Genomic DNA, 18,274 nt, shown 5'->3' with positions numbered 1-18,274 from the left:
TTACCGAGCACAGAAGCTGCAGCGTTGTGCTGCTCTGTGAGGTGCAGCTGGGCTGTGATGGAGCTCTGTCAGGTGTAGACTCCTCTGATGGAGCAGGAGCCGGGAGGCTTGGAGGGTTTAATGTGGAGTTTAGAGATGAACCGTCACGCGCTGAAATACGTTCTGGATAAAATACAGTGAGAAACGGGACCGGAGGACAGTTAGCATTTATGCAAATTAGCTTAGCATCGTAGCACCGACGTTGTACTATTATGGCGTCAGCCTCTTTTGTTAGTTAAAAATATGTTCAGAACCGATGGGATGAGTAATTTAAAATATGTTTAAAGTTAGAAAACACTCACCATCTTCTATAAATGATTCAAGTAGAGCAGTAACTGTGTCCAAACCACCCTCCAATCCTCCATCTAGCTCGCTTTGACTTGTTTCGTCGGCCACCAAGCACAACAACACCTGCACTTCTGCATTTGACCATGGCTTTGATATTATTGTTGTTGTATAGCTTCAAAATACACAAAAGATACGCTCCTCGTGTTATCGCTAATGGCAAGCGGTAGAGAAAAAATGGTGGATCGGGTTGTTTGGAAAGACTCCACAGACTCCTCCCCCCGACCAATCAGTGACCGACAGTGTTTCTGACGTCACGGCGCGGCTCGCTCGGAACCCTTGAGAAGCCGGGCCAGAATTTAGCGAGGCTAGCCGGTTTCTGGAACAGTGGAAAGACCTCAAACGCGCTTCAAGCCGGAAATATCCGACCCGCGCCGTGACGGTGGAAAAGGGGCATAAATGGCAGCTCTCTGCCGCACACAGAGGGCTGTGGTAGCTCAGTGGTCTGTGGTTGTGTTAGGAAGGGCACCCGGCATAATAACTATTGCCAAGTCTTTGTGAGAGTTGGCTTGCTGTGGCGACCCCTGAAGAAGGGAGCAGCCAAAACAAAATACATCTCAGCCTTTCTTTTGGAAAAACGTATTAATTTTTAGATGTAGTAGAAGGAGAGAACAAGAGCATGTCTTAAATTCTTCATTCTAAATTTAACCACTGCCCTAAATCTCTTTCCCTTGCTCTCAAGGCCTGTCATTCAGCAGAGGTGGCGAGGATAGGATGGGTGAAATATAGCACAAGGTCAAACTTGGCGAGGGGGAGCTGAGGGGCCAGGTCACTGCTGGGATGGGAGGGAGCTGGGTTTGAAATAAAATGGTAGACGGTAGTGGGCTGGGTGATCCAAAGAGCGGAGGCCTGACACGAAGAGCAGACTGTTGAGGAACGGTGATTCACGCTGCTGAAGAGAGGAGAGCCTTCAGGATGCCGGAACCAGTTAAGAAACCAAGTAAGAGTCTTTATTCAGCTGTTTTAGACATAACACTTCACAGGAGAACATTCACTAGCATATAACATTTCACAAGATCATCTCAACCCAAGTATAGATTTTGTATCACAGATGTATTCTTTTTGTCACACTAGGGTTGTTTTTCAGCATTAATTATCAAATGTTATACTAAACTGCATACTAATATCAGTATTAATGCAAATTTCTATTGAAATACATGTTAAAGTTCTTCTGTTGGATTGGGCCAGAAGTCTCAAACTTTAAACCACACCCAAACGGGGGAGTGGTGGCGCAGAGGTTAGAAGATGGGCCTGTGATCGGAAAGTCCCAGGTTCACCTCCCGGTACCGTCAACATCAAAATGTGGGTGGAAAAGGTGAAACACCCACACCTGCCTCCACCCTCATTCGCCCCACTCTGGGCCCCTGAACAAGGCCCTTTACCCCCCCCCCCCCCCCCCCCATCTGCTCCCTAAACAGGTCTCTCTTGAAAATGAGTTCTTGTGGCTCAATGAGTCTAACCTGTAGAAATAAAGGGTAAATGAAAAAAAAAAAAAAACACTTCAGCTTTGCAAACACATTTTATCGCATATCATTGTGTTTGTCTTTAAAATAATACAATACAAATATTGTGCTTGTAAAAATTTGAATTATGTTTTAAATCAAATGTGGCGTACAGCATTTGAACAACAGGAGAAAAAAAACATTTTAAATATGAAAATTTTATTTTTTGTGCATGGCATGCTACAATTTCCTGGGGAATCAATAAAGTTTTATCTTATCTTAATAATATTTTAAACATGTTTAGCCAACACAAAATTGGATGATGTATAAAGTGTACAATTACAATAATATCCAAACCAAAGTGTTCATTATGCAGTAAATTAAGTGCAATAAATCTACTATATAATTTAAGCCCTTCTACATTAAATATATTATTTTGTTTTTTGTTAAGCTGACTCAAGCTGTTTGGTAATTCACCAACGCAACAGGAAGGAAAAATAAGAACACACCACCTGCTGTCTCTGTTCTACGTTCAAAGGGTTTTCAGTGGGAAGCACTTCATTCACGCCAGGAACTCTGGTCAGCACAGTCCAGGTGGAAACTGTGCATGATGGGAACTCGACACCGACACATTTCTAGCATCTTTCACGTAACAATCCTGATTTTAAACATCCTCCCAATGGGATTCTATTCTGGCAAATGACTTTCCATAGTCGTCTTTTATGCTGAGTGAGAATGAATAGTTGAACGGGGTGTGAGAAGTCTTTCAGCTCATATCAGATGACACAGCGGTGCCCAAATAGCCAAATTGTGTGAAGGATTTGAGCAGACTGATAACTGTCAGGACTGTGTCAAGCCTGGAACTTCGCTTTCAGCTGTTAATGCCGTGCAGACAGTGTGAGGCCTTTCACTTAGACTGAATCACTTTCAGAAATCAATATTTTACCAATCATGAATGAAAAAATAATGTCATCGTTGGAGTTTGGCTTGGGGACATAAAAATCTTTCCCTACTTGAACTTTGAGGTGCTACATGTATGACGGATTAAGCAGCAGGAATGATTGACACCACAACAGGAAGGGCACATCATTCTTCTTTGTCTGCCTCAAAATCTATAAAAATAGGGTCAAGCTAATCCTTTAGCTCTTCTACCTGCTGCAGCCGAAGATTCATCGTCCAGCACAAACACCAGATGTCCCACTTGATGGGTCATCTGGCGGCTCATTCAGTCATTATTTGCTTCATTCATTGTTCCACTTTACAAAGCTGCATGAAACGATCAAACCTGGAAATAGCAGGGATCTATGTGACACCTACATACACTTCAGGGTTCCTGGAACACGGTGGGAGTGTTGGACACGACCACTGTTAGAACTTTCACCTACACTATTTTTAGGGCCCTTTTTGAGAATGACAACTGGTTCAGAGAAACATCGCTGCGCTCGTTTGAGATTTTGTTTTCCCCCAACAGGAACAAAGCAGGAAACTTAACAGGTGGTGCTTCATATGAGCCGTTGATAAGAGGTTTACAGGGAGACTGAATTCTTCTCCCAACACAGCACAGAATGAGGCTTGTTCAGTCTGGTATTGGTTTTGTTTGAGATTTTACAGATGATTAACTCATATTAAGAGTTGCTGTATTTAATCTGTAAACTTTCAAAAAGGATGTCCAGAAATCTTTAATTTGCTGTAATTCTAACATCGGTTTTCATTTATTCATGTTTTCACATGAAATGCTGTTCTTATACTCTGCTACATGTCTTCAAAATAATTCAATTCAATTCATTTAATTTATAAAACTCCAAGTCTCAACAGAAGTCGTCTCAGGGCACTGAACAGAAACATTCATATATAAAAATATTAATTGAACATTATTTATGTGAGGAGCAGCTCTGAGTTTAACTCCATCACTGAACTCTCATCTTGAACAAGCATGAAGGCGACAGTGGAAAGAAAAACTCCCTCGTGAGGAAGAAACCTTTAGCAGAACCAGGATCAGGACAAGAGGACCATCTGCTTCGACCGGCTGGATTTGGTAGGAATAGATACACAATGGCAGGTCAAGAATCACATGTTAAGATAGAAATAGTATCAAATGAAAACTATTTAATTTTAACAATTCATTTAAAGAAATGAGGTCAGGTTGTCCTCTAGTAGTCTAAGTCTATAGCAGCATAACAAGCTGACCCTAACTATAGGATTTATCAAAAAGGAAAGTCTTCAAACTGGACAATGTGTCAGCCTCATGGACAGAGATTTGAAGTTGGTTCCACAAGAGAGGAGCCTGAGAACTGGAAGATCTTCCTCCCATTCTGCTGCTGGAAACTCTAGGAACCACAAGTAAACCTGCAGTCTGAGAGTGAAGTGCTCTGTTAGGAAAATATGGAACAATAAGATCTGTAATATAAGATGGAGCTAGGTTGTTGAGAGCTTTGTAGGTTAGAAGTAAGATTTTGAATTATATTCTGGATTTGACAGGGAGCCAATGGAGAGAAGCTAAAACTGGAGAGATATGATCTCTCCCAGTAACTCCAGTTAAGACTCTAGCAGCAGCATTTTGGATCAACTGAAGACGTTTTAAAGAAGTATTTGGACACCCAGATAATAAACCATTGCAATAGTCCAGTCTAGACGTGACAAATGCATGGACCAGTTTTTCTGCATCATCTTTAGATCAGATGTTTCTAATGTTAGTGATATTACGCAGGTGGAAGAAGGAGGTTCTAGTAACGTTTTTAATGTGGGGGATAAAAGACATGTCCTGATCAAAAATAACACCAAGATTTTTAACATTAGAGCTGGAGGACAGATTAATGCATCTAAGGAGGGAGAAAGACTGAAACATTCATTCCTAAGGTGCTCAGGTCCAAAAACTAAAACCTCAGTCTTGTCTGTTCAACAGGAGAAAATTAAGGGTCATCCAGGTTTTTATGTCTTTAAGACATGCTTGTAGTCTAAGTAGCTGATTGGATTCATTGGTTTTAATGGACAAATATAACTGTGTGTCATCAGCATAACAATGAAAATTTATCCCATGCTGTTTAATAAGTTTACCTAATGGAAGCAAGGAAAAGGTAAAGAGTATTGTCTCAAGCACTGAACCCTGAGGAACTCCATGACTAACTTTGGTGTATGATGAATATTCATTATTTACCAAAAAAAAGTCCATGCTTAATAATCCAGGTATAAAATCCAACAATTTTCAGTTAGGTCATCTGGACAGTTCCTTTTTTTTTTTTTTTTTGCTGAAACGTTTCTCCTTCCATCCAGAAGGCTTCATCAGTCAAGGAAACACAACATGAAACTGATTCTTCCCCCAAACAGCTGACTCCAAAGTGGAAAAAACCAGTTATGTTGGCACCAACATAACTTTTTATAACTTTTTCATAACATATTTTTGGTTGTATGTTGCCTTTATGCTCAAGAGATCTTAAGCTTTCTTTTGTGTGTGTGTGTGTGTGTGTGTGGGGGGGTGGGGGGGTGGAGACTGCACCTGCTCTTTAGTTTTGTGGTGGATTTTATTGACTTATATTTTGTGTAGACTTTTTCAATCTAAATAACAGAAGAATCATTTTTATTTTTATACTTTTAGACTGAATACTTCACTAAATAAAGTAATTGCAGTCAAATTAACCCTTGTTGCTAGTTTTTATATAATACTACAAAGTACAAAGCAACATGTTAAATTAATTTTGTAACATTGATTTATTTTTTTTATTTTTTTGTTACATCACAAAATTTATCGTTATTATCAGAATGCTCTGAAATGCCATGATATTATATTTGAGCCATATTGCCCACCCCTCATCTATGGTCATGAGCTTTGGGTCGTGACCAAAAAAACGAGATTGTGGATACAAGCGGCCAAAATGTGTTTTCTCCGCAGGGTGTCTGGGCTCTCCCTTAGAGACAGGGTGAGAAGCTCGGTCATCCAGGGAGGACTCAAGAGTAGATCCGCTGCTTTTCCACATCGAAAAGAGCCTGTTGAGGTCACTCGGGCATCTGGTTAGGATGTCTCCTGGATGCCTCCCTGATGAGGTGATCCGGACATGTCCCACTGGGAGGAGACCCAGAGGAAGACCCAGGACACGTTGGAGGGACTATGTTTCTCAGCTGGCCTGGGAACACTTTGGGATTCCCTGAGAGGAGCTGGCCCAAGTGGCTGGGGAGAGGGAAGTCTGGGCCTCCCTACTTAGGCTGCTACCCCCACGACCCGACCCTGGATAAGCGGAAGAAAATGGATGGATGGATGACTAACCTGCGCAATTGTTTAATCTCCTAAACGTCTGTTCTACAGATTGTGGGTAATGCCTCCTTTTTTTTAACATTCATTTTTACTTTTTTTTTTACATTCTTTGTGATGTTGTTCTTGTGTATTTCAAACTTCAATATTAGATTTTCTCTTGCCAACAGAAACTAGAAGGCCTATAATCCAGTTTGTTTTTTGCCCCACCCAGTGTGCTGCAAACTGTTAAACACTTTTCTTAAATCCTGCTGCTCTTAGTTCTTATCTTTAATGTGACTATGAAAATATTTGGTTACTCCAAAATAATTACTTAATCAGTATTAAAAAGAAAAGAAAAGGGTGTTGTGGGCAGCTGTGGCTGAGTGGTTAGAGCAGTCGTCCTCCAATGCAAGAACTGGGGGTTCGATTCCACCAGCAGTCACATGCCCAAATGTCCCTGGGCAAGACACTGAACCTCTCATTGCCTCTAATGTGTGTCCCATTGGTGTATGAATGTGATAAATCACTGATTATTGTTTGTAAAGAAATAGTAGATGCTGTATGAATGAGTGACTGAGGGCACAGATTTTTGTAAAGAGCTTTGAGTATCTTGATAAGATAGAAAGGCGCTGTATAAGTACAGTCTATTTACCATTTTCTTTTATTTTGAACCAACCCTCTTCAGTTTCAGCATTTGCCAAGAAACCAAAGACTCAACAAGCCAAGGAGGGGTCCTCCGTGGTTTTTGTAGCAGAAACTGAAAAGCTTGATGCTAAAGTAAAATGGCAGCGCGACACAAAGGATATTACCAGAGGTGACAAATACGTAATTACAGCTGATGGAAACAAGCACTCCCTCACTATAAAAGCTATCACCATGGAAGACGCCAGCATCTATGCGGTGATTGCTAGTGGTTCAAAGGTCAAGTTTGAGCTGCAGGTCGTATCAAAGCAAGGTGGGAGACTTTGATGTTGCAGTTGTACATTTGGGATTTTTGCTAACTCACCTAGAACCTCATTACCCAGCACCAAACAGAGATCCGGACTGATAAAACCACAGAGGCACTGCATGCTCCTAATGTTTCTTTACCTTGATCGTTATTTGCTCATCAAATGTCAACAGCATCTTTGGTTTGGTTTCTTTTTAAATTTGTAGCTCCTTCACTTGCGAAATATTTGACCATTACGTTTCAGGCTCACAAAAAGTCCAAATGTTTCTTTGAAGGTTGTCACCAGCAAGTAATCACAGTCATGTTGTCTAGTAGCAGAGCACTGAAAGCAGAAATACAGATTTGTGTTAAGTGTCTCTGAGGGATGTTTTTGTCAGTTTGGCTGAATGTCCTGATGAGGATGGTTAACTTTAATCAACAGCAGAATATTATGTTGTGTGCAGCAAGCTCCGTGGCTGCATCTGCCTGAGGCCTCACTCTCTGTTGGCTGACCTTGACCTCCACACCAACGCATTATTTCCTCATGAGTAACCACTTGACTCTTACTGCAGACAGGCACAAGGAGCAGCTGATAACACACGGAAAGTTATGTGGTTGTTTAGAAGTTATAAGAGAACAGGAATATTTTTGGCATAAATGCTCCATCCATCTGTCCATCCATCTGTCCATCCATACATCCATCCATCCATCCATCCATACATACATACATACATACATTATCTTAACCCGCTTCTTCCTTTTTGGGTCGTGGGGGTTGCTGGTGCATATGTCAAACAATCACTGTGCGAGAAGGAACACCCTGGACAGATCGCAAGTTCATCACAGGGACACCTGGACAGGTCTCCAGTCCATCACAGGGACACATAGAGACAAACGAGACAAACAACCATTCACTCTCTCTCTCACACCTATGGACAAATTAGAGTTACCAATCAGCCTAACATGCATGTTTTTGGTCTGTGGGAGGAAACCGGAGTGCCCAAAGAAAACCCACGCATGGAGAAAACATGCAAACTCCACCCAGAAAGGCCCACAGACCGGGATTTGAACCGGGGCGACCTGCTCGTTGAGAGGCAGCAGCTCTACCTACTGCACTACCGTGCTGCCCGACATAAATGCTCACCAAGTGTATTTTGATTTTTTTTTATCAGTTTTTAAAATGCTGTAAATGAATGTAATTACTAAAACGTTTGAAAAGTAGGATATTTTCCCATTATATGAATGTTGTGGTTATTTTTTTCTTTGTTACTTACTTGCATTTGCTTTTTAATTCTCAATATTCTTAAAATCTCAGAAGCTCCAGCAGAGGCCCCTGCTGATGTGCCTGGGGAGTCCTGTGTAAAGCTAGAACCTGAACCGGCAGCAGCATCCACACAGGGAAAATCCTCTGCTGCAACACGGGATGCTCTTCCAGCTGAGGGTGAGTTTAAGTGCTTCACTTCCCTCGGATAACATCTGTGGTGTCCCGTTAAAAATGTCAACAAGGAGTCAGTTTAAGTCAGATAGGACAGGTTGAGGTTGGGATGGGGATGGAAGGCAATGACCCTACATTAACTTTACTGGTCTTCCTGGCAAAAAAAAGTCCTATATGCGTAATTTGTTAGCCAAAAATCTTGTGAACCTCAAAGCAGATTTTATTTTCAGCAAATCTCCATTGAATGTACATCTATAACTGACCAAACTTTCGAGTAATCCTGATTTAAGATGGCTACTACAGCTAAATAAATTTAGCAAAAACAAAAAGGGCTATGGACCAAAAACAAACAAAGAAGTCAATGTCCCTTATAATAATAATAATAATACATTTTATTTGTTAACACCTTTCAAGACATCCAGGGACACTTCACAACATTAAAAACACAAAATAAAACACAAAATAAAACAATATAAAATGACTCTAAAAACACTAAACCAAGAAGAAAATAACAAAACCTTAAAGTGGCTAACTTGAACCGATGAGTTGTGAGTTGTGATTTGAAGGTCTGAAGGTCTGAAGGAGTCGATATTACAGATGTCTGGGGGCAGAGTGTTCCAGAGTTGGGGAGCAGAGTGAGAAAAGGCTCTGTGTCCCACGGTGCTGAGGAGGACGAGAGGCACGTTGAGGTGGATGGAAGAGGAAGAACGAAGGGAGCGTGAATGGGTGATAACGTGCAGGAGATGGGACAGATAGGGAGGGGCGAGGTTATGGATGGCCTTGAATGTGTCCAGGATTTTAAGTTGAATTCTGAAAGTGACTGGAAACCAGTGAAGTTGCTGTAAAACTGGGGTGATGTGGTGACATGAGGAGGTTTTGGTAACAATGCTGGCAGCTGATTTTTGAACCATTTGAAGCTTACGGAGTAATTTTTGTGGCAGACCAAACAGGAGAGAGTTACAGTAATCAATTTGAGAAATGACCAAACTATGGACCAAGATGGAAACAGAGTGTAGGGAGAGGGATGGACGGAGATGGTTGAGATGGTTGTTTCGAAGGTGGAAGTATGCAGACCGGGTGATATTATTGATGTGAGAGTGAAAAGAGAGAGTGCTGTCAAGAATGACACCCAGACTCTTAACGTGAGGGGAGGGAGAAACCACGGAGCTGTCAATGGTGAGAGAAAAACTGTCGACTTTAGATATGGTGGATTTAGTGCCGATGAGTAGAAGCTCTGTTTTATCACTGTTTAATTTAAGGAAGTTAGATGTAAACTTTAATTTCAGCTAAGCAGGAAGTGAGGTAGGAAAGAGGAAGTGAAGAATTAGGTGCAGTGGATAAGAAGAGCTGAGTGTCGTCACCAAAACAGTGGAAGTGAATGTTAAATTTACGGAAGATATTGCCAAGGGGGAGAAGGTATAGATGATGAAAAGAAGGGGCCCCAGGACAGAGCCTTGGGGCACACCTGAAGTCACGGGGGAGGAGTGGGATCTGAATGATTTAAGTTGGATGAACTGAGTGCAGCCAGAGAGAGATGACTGAAACCGAGCGAGGGGTGTATGGGTGAGGCCAATGGATGAAAGACTGCGGAGGAGGATGTTGTAGGAGATGATATCAAATGTCACACTGCGATCGAGGAGGATGAGAAAAGAAATTAAACCAGAATCTGCTGCCATGGAAGAGTGTTAGTGATTCTAAGGAGAGCAGATTCTGTGCTGTGACCGGGGTGGAAACTAGACTGGAACTATCCTGATGCATGCTCAATAATCCTGTTCTTATAGACTATTTTTGGTTAAATGGAAGTGGAGTTGAGAAGCGACTGTTTTTTCAAGAATTTTATAAATGAATGGAAGGTTAGAAATAGGGCGAAGATTATTGAAAATATTTGGAACCAATCCAGGCTTCTTAAGGATCAGAGTGACAACTGCAGTTTTGAAAATAGTTGGTACAGTTCCTGAAGAAAGAGAAGAATGAATAATGGCAGAAATGATAGGGAGAAGTGAAAAAAGGCAAGATTTTACAAGCACTGCTGGGAGAGGATCCAGAGAACAAGTAGAGGGCTTGGATTTCAGAATATGTTCGGTTATTGCACAGATGTGGGATACCAGGGCCCCACCCTGGACCCAGGCCTGAGGGAATGCTCGTCAGAGATCGCCTGGTGACCAGGTCTCTACACATAGGATCCAGTCAGGCTCAACCTAAAGGAATAACATGTTTTTGCCTTTCTGTGGGCATACCACCTGCAGGAGGGCCCATACAAGTCGGGTGCATGACTCCTTGGGGAGTAACCGAAGGAGGGAGCCTTGGTGCTCTGACCCTGACTTACCAAAGCTGGCTCTTGGGACATGGAACATAACCTCTCTGGTGGGGAAGGAAGGAATGCAAGATATTTGTTTAAACTTGGTAATCTTGAAATTTTCTCCTCAGCTCTAAGGCCATGAGTGTTGGGTTAAATGTGCTCTATTTTATTGTTGTTGACATCACATAATCTGCTGTATTTTTAGACAAACACTCTCCAGACACCAGACAGGACCTGACTGGACTCTTCACAGAGAAACCTCAAAGTGGAGAAGTCACTGTAGGTGAGTGACTTCACAATAAAATTCTTGAAATGTATCCACTGGAGCCAATTCTACAGGTGCTGGTCATAAAAATAGAATATCATGAAAAAGTTGATTTATTTCAGTAATTCCATTTAAAAAGTAAAACTTGTATATTATATTCATTCATTACACACAGACTGATATATTCAAATGTTTATTTCTTTTAATGTTAATGATTATGATTATTAGTGACTGGCGGCACGTGCACACACTGCGGCTTCTCTCTCTCCCTAACAAACAGTGTTTTCGGGGGGGGGGGGGGGGTTGTCCTGCGAGTCGCAGTGTTCTTGTATGTCTTTGTCATGTCTACATGTTTTAAAACACAATTATAGCTGTGAGTTCCTGCTTGATGTCAGAAAAAACACGCTTTTAGGAATAAGTAGTGAACTCAAAGAAGAGCTACGTGTCTGCGGCCTGCTCAGGAAGCCGGTATCATCACTGGCCCCCACTCCTTCGTCACACCCACAGTGGAAGCAGAAGCGGGGTAAGCACGGAGGTATCCGAGCTAGGCTAGCGGCTAGCCCACACAAGCCAGCCATCTCATTCATGGTTTTGGCTAACGTATGTTCTTTGGACAATAAACTGGATTATATACGCCTACTACGAGCAACACAGAAGACTGTGAGAGACTGTTGTGTTTTTGTGTTTACAGAAACATGGCTTAATAACAACGTTCTGGACCGTGCTATTCAGCTCGAGTGGCTAACATGCTATCGAGTGGACAGAGCTCTTATTGAGGGCGGTAAGACCTGCAGCGGAGGGCTCTGTGTTTATAGCAATAATGCCCAGTGTCGTGATGCTGCTGTGGTCTACAAACACTGCTCACTTTTAGTGGAGTTTATGGTTATTAAAGGCCCACCATTCTATTTACCGAGGGAAATTACAGCTGTTATAATTGTTGCTATTTATATACCTCCAAGCACCAACAATAAAAATAGAAGTGAGGCACTAAATGAACTGTATCTGCACATCACTGAGCAGCAGATAGTCCACCCTGATGCTGTTCTCATCTTGGCTTGCAATTTTAACCATGCGGATCCAAGGAGCGTGTTTCCAAAGACATACAAACACATACACTTTCCAACAAGAGGAAACAAAGACGGATTATTTGTTTATGAACATGGCAGATGTGTGTGCAACCGAAGTGCAGAAAGAGCCGGTGACTTGTGCAAAATTCTGTTCCCCTGTATCGAGATGGTGAACAGAGGCGTCCATCTTCACAGCTCTTCTGATAGATTTCTTGGTATTAAAAACTATAAATACACTCGATGTCTTGGTGGATGACTGATATTAGCCAGGCTAAAGTGAACATGACAAGTTGTATATAAAAAAAAAGACATTTTTCGCTCGGCAATTAAAAAAAAAATCACAAAAAAACCCAGAAACTGTAAGAAAACCCACACACAAGAAAAGGTTTATTTGTTGCTTATTTGTGGTTTTATATTTATTTATTTATTTATTACCAGGAGCTGTTGATTAAAATGCAAGTTACAACCGTGACAGATTATGTGGACTTGATTTACCGAGAAATCTATGAGAAGCACACTGAAAACGGTCAGACCCGCCTCTGTGCGCGTTATTTTTATTTTTTTTATTTTATACATTTTTTTACATGATGTTGAAAAGATGAATAGGTGCAGCTCGTTACATTTCAAGAAGAACCATGATTACTATTATCAAGTTCAGCTTCACAGCATGTGACGTCCAGTCCTGCGACTTTGTGATTTGGACCCAGCAGGATAAAGCCATTACTCGTGCAGCCAGAGATGATCAAATGATGAACACAGTCCTCCACATAGATGAACAGTTATTCATACAAAGTAATATTGTAAAAGAAAGAAGGTCAAAACAATCCACTTTGACACAAATCATTTATTGCAACTTTTCCTGTTAACATTCAGTTTTAACTTTTTCCTTCAAATCATTGTGTGCATGTTTAAAAAATAAATGGTTATTTTGTTGTTACCTTTTAATGACATTACTTATGTACAGACAAGAAATAAAAAGTTGTTGATGTATCCTTAACTCTTCAATAGTTCAACAAGATATTTACAGTTTATTTTCTAGGGACTATACAGTCCCAAATGTTTGTTAACGCTGCACACACAATTACAATTTCATCTAATAGATAGATTAGAGGTTTAAAAGTCTGAGACATAACAGGGAGCCAACTTCTCAAAATTTTGGAAATGTCACATTCAGTAGCATTAAATCTGAACGTATTATCCTGATTGGTGAGCCCTAAACACAGTTTTCAAGACGATGGCCAATATGGTCCATTGTTTGGACATCTGCTGGGGGTTTCATCCCTTCGTCTTTTTCTCTTGTAGCTGAGACACACAGAAGAGAGCAATCATTAGGTACAGCAGGAAAGCATCACTTTACTTTGTTAAACACAGGTTTATTACAGCCTCAATTCAAGTCAGTAATCCCTCTATTTACCGCTCCAATTTTCCATTACTGTCTTTGCCAGACTTTGTAGAGTAGGAGAATATGGATGTGACAAAGTCAGGACTGTCAATGTCTTCAAATGCTACTCCTGTACACATAAAGTGTATTCCAGTGACTGAAGTTAATGAAAAACGCACGCGGTTGGCTAGCGCTAACTGGCATAGCATGTGTTAGCATACAACTTTAAACAGTTACAACAAATGATTAGCAACTCCACTCAGCATCACTGAACTAAGATATCTTAGCTTTTAAGCTACGTACACCCGTATATGAGTGATCAATTGTTCAAATTTTTGTGTATAGGATGCAATAACCAGCAATGCTTGTTAGATAGGCAGCCCTTACCTGATATGAAGTGCTCACTGCAGATTGTTGCATTTTTAATCATCTGCTCGTTTCAATCGCTTCTTCCGATAGCTTGCAACCAAAGATGTCCCCTGTTAGCCTTGAAAGGGCTGCGAGTTGATGGAATTTTGTAAAACTTGCGCGTTTTATTGTTTTTATCAAAACGGTTGGTGCAACCTAGAGCACAAGACATGATCGCGTTTTTTTACTGCACCAGACATGCGCAATATACCAGGAAGTGACCCGGAAGTGACGTTGACTAATAATCCGTCTATACACTGGACCAAGTTTTCACCACCATGAAAGGAGCTTACAAGGCCCTTCCCCTCTCCCACATTGACGCCTCTGATCACATCAGTGTTATGTTAATGCCAACATACAGACCACTGGTTAAAGTTACCAAACCAGCCTGGAAGCAGGTACGAGTGTGGCCGGAGGGATCTTCAGAAGCACTTCAGGACTGTTTCAACACCACAGATTGGAATATGTTCAAAGAAGCTGCTACCAAAAACATCACCACAGGTCTTCAAGAGTGCTCAGGTAATGTCTTTTCATACATCACCAAGTGTAATGACGATGCAACTGACCTCAAGACCATCACTGTTCAGGCAAATCAGAAGCCATGGCTGACAGCAGAATTCTACCAACTCTTGAGAGTCAGGAATTCTGCCTTTACAACAGGAGATCAAGTGGGCAAGAGGACAGCCAGAAACAACCTGTCATGGGGTATCAGAAAGGTCAAGAAGCAGTATTCCAGGAAGATGGTTCATTGCTTTAGTGACAGCAAGGACACACAGAGTCTGTGGCGGGGAATACAGATCATCACAGACTACAAGTCAGATGCACAGACCTGTGACAGCACAACCTTTATGCTGAATGAGCTGAATTACTTCTTTGCTCGGTTTGAGGCATATAACAGCACACCTGCACATAACATCTTCCCCTCTCCCAATGATCAGGTGCTGACGCTGTCCCCAGACAATGTAAGGAAATCATTCATTAAGATCAACGACTGAAAAGCTTCTGATCCTGACAACATACCTGGTCGTGTGCTGAGGGACTGTGCAGGGGAACTTGCAGCTGTCTTCACGGATATCTTTAATGTCTCACTGAGTCAGACCATCGTCCCCACCTGTTTCAAAGCTACCACCATCATCCCAGTACCAAAGAAGGAATCACCCTCCTGCCTAAATGACTACCGTTCAGTGGCACTCACCCACATTCTGATGAAGTGCTTCAAATGGCTAGTCATGAAACACATCAAATCCATCCTTCCTGCCTCCCTGGATCCTTTCCAGTTTGCATATTGGCCCAATCATTCGACCGACAATGCCATCTTCTCTGCCCTCCGCACAGCCCTCACACATTTGGACACTAAGGACTCTTATGTTAGAATGCTGTTCATTGACTTAAGTTCAGCATTCAACACCATCATCCCCCAACCATCCTTAAACTGGACAGTCATGGGCTGAACACCTCATTGTGTAACTGGCTGTTAAGACTTCCTGACTGGGAGACCACAGGCAGTACGGATCAGCATTAACACATCCCGAACCATCATGCTGAATACAGGGGACCCCCAAGGATGCGTGCTGAGCTCCCTTCTATTCACCCTGCTGACACACGACAGCACACCATCATACCACTCCAATTACTTCTTCAAGTTTGCAGACAATATGACTGTGGTGGGTTTCATCAGCAATAATGATGAGACAGACTATAGGAACGAGGTGAGCCGCCTAGCCTTATGGTGTGGACACAAGAATCTCTCTGTGAATGTGGATAGGACAAAGTAGATTGTTGTGGACTTCAGGAAGATGCACACCCAGCATGCTCCTCTGACCATAAATGGTACTACTGGGAGAGAGTGAGCAGCATCAAGTTCCTGGGAGTGTACGTCTCAGAGGACCTGTCCTAGAGCAGGAACACAGCATCACTGGCCAAGAAGGCTCTCCAGTGCCTCTACTTTCTCCGCAAGCTGAGAAGAGTTGGAGTTCCAACCCCCATCATTTGCACCTTCTACAGGGGTGCCATCAAGGGTGTCCTGACCAGGTGTATCACAGTGTGGTTCGTTCGGTGCATGTACTACATCCTGCTGCAAGACCCTCCAGCGCATCGTGAGAGCATCCGAGAAGATCGTCAACACCTCCTTCCCCTCTCTACATGACTTACACAGTACCCGCCTTACTCGGAAATCCCTTTGCATGGCGGGTGATACTTTACATCCACTACACAGCTTCTTCAGCCTACTGCCATCAGAGAGGAGACTGCAGAGACTGCAGAGACTGTGGAGACTGCGGAGTCTCTTGGCTCGAACTAGCGCGCGCATTGTTGGGGTCTGGGCTGTGGGTGGGCTTTGGGCCTTGGGGGCGGTTAGTGATGGGGCCGGTGCTTCGGTTCCTCCTGGGCTGTTCCGATTCTTTTAATCTAGGTTCCTGGTTGCGATGGCCGGCACTTTGACCGGGATGGCTGCCGACTTTCGGCGGGGGGTCGGCTATGGCAGTGTACGTGTGGTCATTGGTGGTGTAGGGCGGCGGTTGGGGGCGTGGCTTCGCCTCATCAGGGCACTGGCTGGTCTTCCTGTGTGGCATTTGCGGGGGGGGTGTTGTAGGCGGGGGGGGGGGGTGCGTAGGTGGCGTGCTGGGGCGTCTCCGGGCCTATGGTGCGGAGCTCTTGATGTGAGAGCCGGCCCTCCTCAGCTGCAGCTCCCTGCTGCTCTGCCCCTTGGGCTGGGGCCGGCCTGTGGTCGCTGTCAGGTAGATGGTGCATGTGGTCGGCCCGACAGAAATTCTGTTGGGCTATCTGTGTGTGCCTGTTGGTTGTTCAGGTTGGGTTTTTGGTGGTCCCCCCTCTCTTGGATCAATTTGGGCCCCACGTTTGGTGTGGGGCCCACTCCCCCCGGTCGTGCCCCCCTTTGGCGGGGGGCCCCCTTGCCGCCGGTGCATTGGTGGCTCTCGGCGTCTGGGCTGGGTGGTGGGGTGTACGTCGGTCCGCCCTGGTTGCTGCCTGGCGGGGCCTGGGTGCCCTGGCTCTGTCGGGGTTCTGCTGGGGGGTGGTATGGCCTCGGGGCTTGGGCTCGGTGTCCATGGCCAGATCTACTTGGGGGGGGGGGCATGGGTTGCCGGCCGGACCTGTGGGCTCGTCGCTGCAGCTTCCTGGAGGCTCTGCATTGTGGTGGCTGGGGTCACCCGTTTCTTTCCTCTGCTCCTCTCTGGGGGGTGTGGTTCTCCCTGTTGGGAGACTCCTGGGGCTCCGGGCCTGTGGGCCGCTGTGTGTCTGTGGCTCCGGTCCTCCCTATGTTGCCATTGTGTCCTGGGGGGGCGGGTCTGTGGGCCCCCGCGTGCACTATTGGGCATTCTTTTGGAGAAATCTGGTGGTGGCGGGCATGCTTGCGTGGGTGTTTGGATTCAGGTGCTTTGACAGATGCACGCTGGGTTGGGTAGTGGTGGAAGCTAGATGATTCCTTGTGCGATGTCGAATGTTTCATGGTGATATTGTGGGTGGCATTGTGCTGTGCATGTTGTTTTGTCGTGGTGGTCTCTCGTTTTATCTATTTCTGTTTTATTTATTTATTTATTTATTTATTCTTCTTTCTTCTCTTTCTTTAAAAGAAAAAAAAATTGAGCGATGATGATAAGTTCATTGAAACACTTCACAATGTTTCTACACTTAAACTGAGCTAAAAAAAAAAAAACAGGATCAAGGAAACTCCAAAATATAAATATATATATATATAAACACACACACACATATATATATATATATATATATATATATATATATATATATATATATATACATATTAAAGAGAACGTGAAATGGAATAGCCAATATAATGGGTAATAATTGCTGGTAAAATCTTTAACAAATCTATGTACACAAAATTTACCCTGTAATCTCTTAGCAGTAAGTAATAAAGACCTCAAAGCTTTAATTTCAATCACACAAAAGCATGAAACTGAATTGATAAAATATTGTAATGCTGTTGCATATTATTGTTATACTGCAGCATTTTCTTAAAATACGGAAGAAAAAATGTATTTATTTGTTGCAGGTGAAAACATCACCTTTGTTGCTAAAGTAAATGCTGAATCTCTGCTGAAGAAACCCAGCATTAAATGGTTCAAAGGGAAGTGGATGGACCTCGCCAGCAAGAGTGGAAAACACCTGCAGCTAAAAGAGACGTTCGACCGCAACACCAAGGTAAGCTGATGGTAAACAGCAGGGCTGGAGTGGGACTCATTTTCAGCCCGCAAGTTTCACGCCTCAGAGTGGCCCGCTTCAGATCACAACCTAATATTATTAAAATCATGTATTTATAACCTTACATCAATGGCAATCCAAAATCTGCCCTTTAGGGGTGCTTAATCCCCAGCGTTGACAATGGCTCTTGGCTTGAACAATGCGGTGGCCATTGGCGTCAGAATCATTTGTAATGTGTGTGTGTGGGGGGGGGGGGGG

At 43.2% G+C, this 18,274-nt stretch overlaps 1 protein-coding gene across 1 annotated transcript in view; it reads left to right on the top strand.

Moving 5' to 3' along the window:
* The first annotated feature begins 1,157 nt into the window (after positions 1 to 1,157).
* The window catches only part of mybpc3 (myosin binding protein C3), a 112,744-nt gene continuing 95,627 nt past the window's right edge, over positions 1,158 to 18,274 (top strand). Inside the window, exons 1-4 of the mRNA XM_037692643.1 lie at positions 1,158 to 1,324; positions 8,295 to 8,420; positions 10,919 to 10,996; positions 17,868 to 18,016. Of these exons, the coding sequence (XP_037548571.1) occupies positions 1,300 to 1,324; positions 8,295 to 8,420; positions 10,919 to 10,996; positions 17,868 to 18,016 (378 nt within the window). The 5' untranslated portion in view covers positions 1,158 to 1,299. The remainder of the gene's footprint in view (positions 1,325 to 8,294; positions 8,421 to 10,918; positions 10,997 to 17,867; positions 18,017 to 18,274) is intronic.

The sequence above is a fragment of the Nematolebias whitei genome, chromosome 2 (genome assembly GCF_014905685.2).
Source record: "Nematolebias whitei isolate Nwh7 chromosome 2, NemWhi1, whole genome shotgun sequence".
Lineage (NCBI taxonomy): Eukaryota > Metazoa > Chordata > Actinopteri > Cyprinodontiformes > Rivulidae > Nematolebias > Nematolebias whitei.
The sequence above is the reverse complement of the archived record's forward strand: the minus strand, read 5'-3'. Positions and strand labels throughout refer to the sequence as shown.